At 42.1% G+C, this 10,754-nt stretch overlaps 1 protein-coding gene across 1 annotated transcript; it reads right to left on the bottom strand.

Annotated features, from left to right (window-relative positions):
- Window positions 1–608: 608 nt before the first annotated feature.
- On the bottom strand, window positions 609–6,394 carry LOC308307484 (melanoregulin; the record flags this gene model as incomplete). Its single annotated transcript, XM_080752749.1, has 5 exons — window positions 609–686; window positions 1,254–1,420; window positions 1,757–1,847; window positions 5,390–5,609; window positions 6,321–6,394. 5 exons carry the CDS (start codon window positions 6,392–6,394, stop codon window positions 609–611), a joined length of 630 nt encoding a protein of 209 aa, XP_080608875.1.
- Window positions 6,395–10,754: the final 4,360 nt, after the last annotated feature.

The raw sequence follows: 10,754 nt of genomic DNA, 5'->3' as shown, positions 1-10,754 counted from the left end.
AATTTGAGGCCTTCTAGCAATCGCCAGAGACCTTATTCGTTGGCGACATCTAGTGTACACTATATAGACTACAGCCTACCAAAATGTCATGCATATAAGGGAGATCTACTGTGACTCTGAAAAATTAATAATATTCCTGGCAGTATAGGCGCAAAAGCATATTGTAAATGGCTGTGTGTTTTAACATTGGTTAAAATAGGGAATAGGGTCATAGGGATGCTGCGGTGCAACTGATTAAACGTCAAGTGAAGTCTGTTCTAATGGAAACTGATATTCCTGCGTGACATACTGTATCTTAGGGGGAAAGTGTTGCATATTTAGGTAGCGTAATATGACCGGTAAGATTCTAAAAATTAACAGTGTAATCCAGGTTTGCCATATGGATGAAAAAGTGATTTACAGGCGTGCCGTGAGTCAACAAGTAGGCTTCTGTTGGAAAAGCCCAATGAAGTGTGCCATTAAATTGACTTTTCGTTTTCATAAATATTAGGAAAATATTTCAATCATTTCACCTATTTTCTGCAGTTAATACATAAAAAAAAGAAACAATAATTAAAAAATATTTTCTTCAACATTCCCCAGAACCTCTCTCTCTCTCTCTTTCTCTCTCAGCTTTCTGTCTTGGGGTATTTCCGCGTTGCCATTTTGATGAAGTCCTCAGCACTGTCCAGAGAAACCAAACGGTCCTGAGACAAAGAAGGAGAGAGAGAGCGGCAGATTATGAGGTTATAGTCAGGGACCCACAGGCCCAAAGGCTCAAGGAATAGGGTTGAACCTGTGATGTCATGCCGTACTTTTTATTTCTGTTGTATCTATTAGTTTGGTCATTAAGGTCCACAGAATGAGATGTCTGATCTGCCGGAAACATCGCAAAAAAAAGTTACGGCCATTTGTATATTCACTGTCCCATCGACTTCACAGCATCTGCTTTAAGTAGCATGTGAGGGGTCAAACTAGGGGTTCTTCATGATTCTGAATGCATTGCAAGCATTTGTTTTGCATGAAAAACATGGGCAAAAAAACGGCCCCACAAAACTGTGAAAAGTGATGACTCGTCCAAAAAAAAGTGAACAAAAGTGATGAATCATCACTTTTCACAGTCTTGTGGGGCCGTTTTTAGCCAAAGGAATGTTTTTCAGAGCTTTTCTAAAAGCTACTGCATTTTGCATGTGTGCGTGCATGGGTGGGGAGTCTGCCCCAGATATATTATAACTCTACGGTTAATACTGTACATGTGTGGTGCATGTGTATACCATAACGTAGAGGTATCTGTCCGAGGTTTCTGTTCCAGAAGGGAACAGAGAGGTTTGATCCTTTAGCCGCTGTATCAACTGACTGGCTCTATTCAGGTGCTCCCAGTCCATGCTCACTAAGTTCTGCTTGTTCACTGACAGCAGGGCCTCCACCTCACACTGGTAGCCTACAGACAGACAGAGAGAGAGAGAGAGAGAGAGAGAGAGAGAGAGAGAGAGAGAGAGAGAGAGAGAGAGAGAGAGAGAATCTCATCGCAGTTCAATTCACTTCAGATTATGATTGATTGATCGAATACTTTATTAACAGCTTGCAAAAGGTACAGAGGGACAGTTAAACAATACTTCTAAAAGGATAAAACAAAAAGCCCAGAGGGCTTGTTTCCATTGTGTTCCTGTGTATTCAATTCATCAAGACATATACATTTAAGTAGTGTATCATTACATATTGGGTAATGATAGACTATCTGTGACTATTTGAAATCTGTGTTCAAAATAGAACAGACCAAGTTGCAGTAGAATCTTCTTCCATCGCATGCTGACCTCTCGTCTGGTATAACGCAGAGTGTGTATGTCATAGTTCAGCTTCTCCCATTCCTACGCATGCACGCACGCACGCATGGACACACGTGTGCACGCGCACGCGCGCACACACACACACACACACACACACACACACACACACACACACACACACACACACACACACACACACACACACACACACACAATGTCAAAGAACAAAAATATATTTTCAAGGGAATATTTGGGCATATTACATCCGGTGTGCCTTGTTTCAACTGCTGCTTTAATACACTTTTTGATAAATGTTGCATAACCTCATTGTACTTTGTCCTTTCATGATTCTTTGATTCCCCAACATTTAATTAAACATTTAAATATCCCTGTCTGTAAACTTGTTTCCATTGCCAGTAGTGAATAGAATAGTAGGCTAAAATAGACTAGTGAATGGTAGAATTTGGTTCTCGGCTGTAGATTGTGTGATATAGCTTCAAACATCGTAAATTAGATGTTAATTAATAGCTTACCGTAACATATTATAGTTCAAATCATGCTGAATTATATGAAAAAATGTATAATCCCCAAAAAATATTTGATAGTTGCAGCCCAGGTTTCAATACATCCTCTCTGCTGAGTCTGTGATACCAGACCAGTCAATCAGGTGTCGTAGTGTATGAACTGTCGGGGATGTTTCGGTGAACGAGGTCACATTCCTGATCTCTTTGCACGACTGGCCTACATGTCAACCAGGAAATTCATTTAATGCCACAATGTCCCTACTGTGTCCTGTGAGTGGCACACACAAAGAGTCTCTTTGCCGCGCTCACACTGCTCTCAGGCACTGGTGCTAGGAGCACATGATGCCTCATCAGCAGAACCACTTTAACCAGTTTTTCACAACCAGTGAATCCAGACCAAAAGGTGTCTCAGAAAAAGAATAAAACAAACCACTTTCAAGCTTCCCTGTTTTCGGCATGTCATCAAACCGACCCCCAGTTTGGGAACCACTGCTATAGGTCAGTGGTTCTCAACCTGTGGGTCGGGGTCCCCAGATGATTAGCTTAATGTGAAACATTGTTTTCTCACTCAACAGTAAACAAACCAACATAATGTATAAGTGTATGGAGGGTTTATGCACATTTCCAAATGACAATTTAAGGACCTTTTGGCCATATTGTCAAATATTAGAGGCAGAAATTGTGAAAATAGCGATCTACATGCTCATGTAGATCTGCTATTTTCACAATAGAACCGTGTTAAACAAAATGTAATGCCTAAAGTCTTAGAACTCGAATGCTCATCAGGGGGTGGGATCCCCAGTTCAAATCTGATTATTTTGATCGTGGCCTGAAAGGTTGAGAACCACTGCTGTAGGTGAACATAAAATAAAATATCTATAGCAAAATAGCATATCTACAAGCTCACATCTTGTCGTGATGTCACATGTTATGATCTTGATGATCAGCTGTTTTTGAAAATGTTTGAATAAGCTTCTAAGTATCTGTATCCCTGCCTGTTGTGTTTGATCAGTTAGTCGATAACGTACTGTAGATGTTGTATTTTGGCAGTGCATTGCGGCAAAGAAGAGACTTCATGTACGTTTTTTGTGTCTGATGCAGGTTGGATACAGCACAAAATCAAGCAGTGCAGCAGGTGCTCTGAGCCTTTGATTAGACAGGTCTGTTATTGACCTGAGTTGTCATTATCCAGAAATAACACACTGCTGAATTCAGTGATTGACCAGTCAGAATCAAGCATTCAACCAAGCCGTAATAACAAATGTTATAACGTCATGTATGAAGTGCCTGCCATAAGATCTATGTAAAGTTCAGTTCATGTAAATTAAGCGATGCTATGAACCCAGGACAGTAGGCCATATACTTAATTGATAAAAAACATCTGTACAACCAACCCTGCGTGTCTAGCACTCATTGGTTTATTACTTTAGAGAGCTAGCGAGTGAGCGTGTGTGTGTGTGTGTGTGTGTGTGTGTGTGTGTGTGTGTGTGTGTGTGTGTGTGTGTGTGTGTGTGTGTGTGTGTGTGTGTGTGTGTGTGTGTGTGTGTGTGTGTGTGTGTGTGTGTGTGTGTGTGTGTGTGTGTGTGTGTGTGTGTGTGTGTGTGTGTGTGCGCGCGCGCGTGTGCGTGTGTGCGTGTGTCCTACTTTCTACTCCACCAAAGATGTTTTGATTTACAGATGGTACAACAAATTTGCAAGGTAAATGCTGCTAACCACATAACTTGACATGTTGTGATCTCTTGTGTACCAAAAATAACATTGAAGTAATGCATTTCCCATGATGTTTGTGATTTAGAACACCCACAGTTACACTGACATAAGCACTGTAAAAAGTAACTAAGTACATTTAACTCAAGTACTGTAGGCCTATTTAAGAAAAGATGTTCAGTTACTTTTACAGTGCTTTACTTGATCCATTGGTCCTTTTTCAACACTTTGTAACCTACTTCTATGCCACCAAACCTATATTGCCTAATACAGCACTGTACTGAAATCACAAACATGTAGAGTTACCAATCAAGCATGCTGGATTTGAAAATAATATGTTTCAGGTGATTTGATCAAGACAGACCTACTTAATTTAAAGCTCTCCCGACAAAGAGGCAATTGCAATGATGTCTGAACAACAATAAAATGCATAGAACTCAATTAACGTCCAATCTGCTGCCCATCTGCTGCTTTATTTTCATCACCAGTTGTCCTGTTTTGCAATGGTGGAGGAAGACCACCTCCAACCACTAGCACATTGTGCTAGTTATATATTGAAATGGTGAATAAATACATTGAGTATTGAAATACTCTACCATTCAAATAAGAATGTGTTAACATAAATGTGTGTGTGTGTGTGTGGTTGAGAAACCAATCTTTCTCTTTTCTCTCTCCCTCTCCATCTCATGGGGATTGTCATACACGCACTCTCGGTCCTAAGAAAGATCATGGTATACCACCTTTCAGTTATAGCTGTGTAAACCTCATCCTACATGCAATTCAATTTCAGTTGTATGTACAATAAAACTGCATATCATCAAACTGACCTCCAGTTTGGGAACCACTGCTGTAGGTGAACATAAAATAAAATAAAAAACATAATAGCATATCTACAAGCACACATCATGTGGTGAATGTGACATGTTATGATCTTATCATCTTTCTTGACGATCAATTGTTTTTGATGTTTGAATAAGCTTCTAAGACCCAAGACCTAGAATTGCCTATTTTGTTGTTGGTATGATTTGGTCCACAATTCCATGCTGTATTGATGTTGTTGGTACCATAGGAGAGATGACAAGCAAACATAACAAAACCATAAACAAAATAACAATTCTTCTACATTCGATATTTTTCATTAATAATAATAGTAATAATAACGTACTGCACCTTCAAATGTGTGTGCAAAATGTAATGAAAACAAGGAAACTTAACTGAACTGTCCATCTATCTCTGTCCTCTGCTGTTTGTGCATGTATTGTGTCTGCCTATGTACCGGTATATCTGGGGTGGACTTACTTAATTTGTTTTGCCCTACATACCACAGATACATACCAAACGTACCATACAATACACACATGCACTCTCTCTTTCTCTCTCTCTCTCTCCTACCTCTGTGTCTTTGTCAGCCTGGTCCCTCATGCAGATGAAGGCCTGTAATTCTCCATCTGATTCTGCCCCAGTACTTCGGCCCCATGAGCCAGCATTGTTGGGCCGGCTCCCCTTCCTTCTGGAGGACTCTGGCCCAAAAAGGCCCTCGTCAGCTGGCTCGCTGTCGCTTGACTCAGTGGGTTCTTGTGCCGGTGGTCGGGGAGCTCTGGTTGTTTGCCTGCTACAATAGGAAGGAACGAACCAGGGGAAATGGAGGGATGAACAAGTGTGAGAGGGAGGACATTTTTGAGAGGAGCTCAACTTATCATGTTCTACTCCATTCTATTCTATTCCATTGTAAGAGCCACAGTGGTGATGTCAAGTCAGATGCATAGCTGCAGCATAAAGCCCAATTTATACTCTGTCGCATGACAGTGTCGCACACGTACGACAGCAGATCTAAAAGCTGAGCTTGTAGATCAGTGGTAACCAAATGAACCTCTTAAATTATCTTTAAACATCTGCATTAATTTACAAGAAGTCTACACAATTAGATAATGTAGAAGAATTGTTATTTTGTTTATGTTATGTTTGCTTGTCATCTCTCATATGGTACCAACATCAATACAGCATGGAATTGTGAACAAAATCTTACCCAACAACAACAAAATAGGCAATTCTAGGTCTTGAGTCTGAGAGACCTCATCATCTGAGAACCTCATCAATTGCTTGTCCGTACGGCTCAATCGCAGACTAAATAGCCAATAGCCTAATGGTCCTTGATGTGAAAATGGTTGAAAACCACTGTTGATTGATGCACTATTTTGGGTGCATGACACCATCGTAGTAGGGCGAAGTATAAACCACACCTTACATGGCACAAACCTTGAGTTTGACTCATCTGCGGTCACAGCAAGCGTAAATAAAGCCAGTTTCTCTGGAATGGTCTTACCGTAATATAGCATCCTTCTCCTCCCTGTTGTGTCTGCGATCACGCAGACAGCAGACGGTATACACGGCACCCATTGGCTCTTCGCCTGACGCCCTTTCAACAACTGTTGTTGCTCATTCATGTGAAAAGTCAACCACGCACGCACACATCTTCCACCACAAAACTGAACAAAGCCCGGTCATGCAGGAATCCCTTTAGATCTTTGAGGTCATCCGATGGAAAACATTTCGACACCGCCGCAACATCCCACAGCCAATTTTGTAACTTGTTCTGCGGCGACTCCCTCTCTCTCTCTCCCCCTGTCCTGCTCTGAGTCTGAGCAAGAAGAGACAGTTAATCACATTATCCACGTGAGTCTGTGAATGGGGGCAACAGCAGCAGCAGCAACAACAACAACACACACACACACACACACACACACACACACACACACACACACACACACACACACACACACACACACACACACACACACACACACACACACACGCACACGCGCGCGCACACACACACACACACACACACACACACACACACACACACACACACACACACACACATAGAGAGAGAGGATGAATGAATGCCACATTGATTCAGCAGCTCTTGATGATGCGAAAGAAAAAATGTGGTGGGTGAGACATGTATACTGTAGTATATGGTAAATGTAAAAAGACTAATCTCTCTTATACACACATTTACAACACCTTCTGCAGTCCACATGTGTGTTATCTTATCACTTTTCACTAGCATTGCATTGGATGCTGCGTTGAGTGCGTTCATCATATTCATATGATGCCTATGACATCTTTTGTAAGAAATATATAGGCACCTCGCTCTGGTTGTGAAGTCATAATACATACTGTACAGCAGAGGCTTTCAACTGGTGGTCCACAGGTGGTCCATGAAGGTATATATACCGGTATATATATTTTTGGAGCTGTGTGCAGCTCCCTATACGTGGCTGTGTGGGTCTGTGTGTCTGTGTGTGTGTGTGTGTGTGTGTGTGTGTATGTAGCCTGACTTCGGCGCGTAACTAGTGCCGCACCATTTACGCCACTCGCGCAATATATACATCAAAATGTGCGGCTCGGCCGGGAATGGTGTTCTATTACCTTTCGTTCCGATCCGCCTTACCATGCCGACGTAATCGGCAAAAAACGACGCTTAATTGTCCCCATTGACTTATAATGGGACAATGCAAGAAATCACTTTCAAGTATTTTTCTCTCGTAAACCATAGGAGCTACAGTTTCAAACCTCGGAGAGGAGATTCATAATGATTTTAAGAATGAATCGAAAAATAATTACATCACTCGGCCTCATGGTGGCGCTATAACGGCCCACTTTACGTTTTGCCCCGTAACTCTTGAACCGTAGATCGGAAAATTAAAATTCTTTTTTCCCTGGATTCCTTGGGTCAAGACGCATCTCCCCATATAGGCCACGCCCATTTGCGCCAGGATAGATTTTCCGCCATCTTGAATTTTCTCCAAAACACACTTTTTGCTCCTTTTCCTACATATTTTCTTCAAATGTCACAAAAATCGGTACACATGATCTACACACACACACACACACACACACACACACACACACACACACACACACACACACACACACACACACACAGCTCCACTTCACACGGGTGTGATTTTTTAATATGTATGATATGAGAACAGTGGAATAAAAGCATTATCAGTGGTCATTGGAGGAGGCTTTACAAAAGTAGGCTAGTTTCAAGCTTACTAGAAGAAGAGCTCTGTCCACAGACACTTTCAAGAGACAAGAGAAACACAGTCCCTTGTGAAGTTCTGGATGAGTTTTCAGACAATAAAAGCTAAATGTAATTTACCTTTTGTAACAATGTATCTCTGTGAGAGTGGTTTTGCCACACTGAATATTAGTATTATATAACAGTAGGCTATAGACTAGTACAGGGCAAGGTTGGAGACAGAAAATTACATGAGACTGTCCCTGGACAGGAAATTATGGACCACCTGTAATCATGCCATGGACCATTCGTGGGCCGTGGACCACTATTTGAGAAGCAGTGCTCTAAATGATCTGGTGACCTAAGATGAGACGGTTACTGGGAAGTCTGAGGTCAAGAGATTTCACAGAAAAGGGAGTTAGAAGTGTCATCATAATTTATTAGGAAATGTGGCCCTGTTTGCTCATTCATAAATGTTACACATCAGTATAGTATCAGTTAACAGTTCACAATCAGTTGAAACCCCTGACATACAGTATATCTGAACCCTGTTTGATGGTTATTGTCACATGACTCAATGGATCACTTGTACCTACTTTGGTGAAAGAAGCATGTGGCATTCGTAACAAACAGAGACATTTGTAGTATTTCTGGTGCCCCCAAAGGGTCTAAGAGAAATCGCTTTTGGCTCAACATTGTCCCTCAATGTGCAATCTGGCTAGCCATCGTCACGAAAAGGGACCGCCCACTTGTCCCTTTTCTGTGATCAATGGCGTAGCCATCATTGACTCTTGTCTCGAGAGATTTCTCAATGTGTGACCCAAATTTGAGGTAGCTCAGTTCAGTCATAGCCAGTCGGATTGGAATATTAAACATCTGAATGATAATGTCATCACACAAAGACGTAACGTAACGGGTCAAATAACTGTGTAGGCGATGACATCTGTTATAGTGCCACCATGAGGCTGATTTGAAACATTTGAGGTGAAGGTTCTTCCTTCAAAGTTTGATGGCTATCGCTCCAGCGGCGTCAGATGAGCTGCACACAGACAGACAAACACAGACAGGGATGAAAACATAATCTCTTCCTCCTGGTCCAGTGGTGGTAATGAGTCTGTTCAGGTCAGACTCAAGGACATAAGAAAGAGACAAACATCATTTTATGATATTGTGATATCACCACAGTGTTGCCCTAGATGCTTTGATTCTCCCGTTTAAAGCACCTGTCAAAGTTTACCGTATAGCCATACTGTATGTACTTGATTGCTTATCTTTTTATTGGCTAATTTATTGCTGATATTATTTAAGAGATATAAGAGATCTGAGAGACATGCCGGCAAGTTCACTATATTGAAAACAACAGCCTGTGTGTGTGTGTGTGTGTGTGTGTGTGTGTGTGTGTGTGTGTGTGTGTGTGTGTGTGTGTGTGTGTGTGTGTGTGTGTGTGTGTGTGTGCGTGCGTGTGTGCATCCGTGCGTGCGTGCGTGTTTGAGAGAGAGAGAGGGGGGTGGGGATAGGGAGGGCCGGACAAAGGGAGAGAGGGAGATCAAATAGTGATTTAGGTGTGCAGTAGGTAAAGTAACAGTGAGGAAGAGGGAATGGAGCAAATCACATTTAAACCACGAGGGCTGGCATTGGTGCTGCTGCTGCTTCTAAATGTACATTTAGGGACCTCTAATAGGTGAGTTGTTAAACCCGGGTTGAGATATATGTATATGATTTAGATAATATTTATTTGTAGATATATTTATGTAAATTCCATGCAGACAGAGATGCTAACAAGACAACCTGCAGTTTAGTTTGTCACTGTCATCGTCTGTAGTTGATTTGTTCAAATATAACAAGGGCATGGATGTGTTGATGTGTTATTTATGTTAGTAATACTTGGACTGTATTTGGTGCAACAATGAGTCAGATCGTCAGCTATCATCAATGCTTTGTTGTTGTCTCCACCAGCCGAAGGCAGGGGGAGAGTATGTTTTCGCCCCTGTCCGTCCGTGCGTGCGTCCGTCCGTCCGTCCGTCCGTCCGTGCGTGCGTCCGTCCGTCCTCCGAGTTTGTTACCAGCTAATCTCCGGTGCCGTTGGCCCGGTCGCTGCCAAAATGAACACACACACTCCCTGGATGCCAATTCAGAACCTCTGCCCCACATTTTTTAAATGGCCCTGTTCTAGCGCCACCATGAGGCCGATGTTTGCAAAACACATTTCTGAACACTACTCCTACAGATTTTGTCCAAAAATCACGCAAATCGGTAGACAGGATCTCTACAGTCATGTGATCGACACGAATCTGTCTGATTGTCCATATTCCTTCCTGATTGGCTGATATTGGCTTTCAAAGTTTGTAAGATTGGTCCATTTTGGACCAAATGCCTCAAATCACAAACGCCGAGTGCAATTACCATGAAATCGCGCACACATGTTCCCACTAGGCCCAGAAAGAAATGCCACTTAAATTTTTTTTAAATCAGCCTCATGGTGGCGCTATAACAGGCCGATTCGTGGTTTTACCTATAACTCCACCGATCAGTTTCAAACTTTGTAAGCGCACTCCCTGGATGCCATTTGAGAACCTCTGCCCCACATTTCTCAGATGGGCCTGTTCTAGCGCCACCAGGAGGCCAATTTGTGCAAAACTACCTTTTGGCCAGTACTCCTACAGATTTTGTCCAAAAATCACGCAAATCGGTAGACAGTATCTCTACAGTCATGTGATCGACACG

The sequence above is a fragment of the Nannobrachium achirus genome, assembly GCF_963921795.1.
Source record: "Nannobrachium achirus genome assembly, chromosome: 22".
In the NCBI taxonomy this organism is placed as follows: Eukaryota; Metazoa; Chordata; class Actinopteri; order Myctophiformes; family Myctophidae; genus Nannobrachium; species Nannobrachium achirus.
This window is presented reverse-complemented; position numbering and strand designations above follow the sequence as displayed.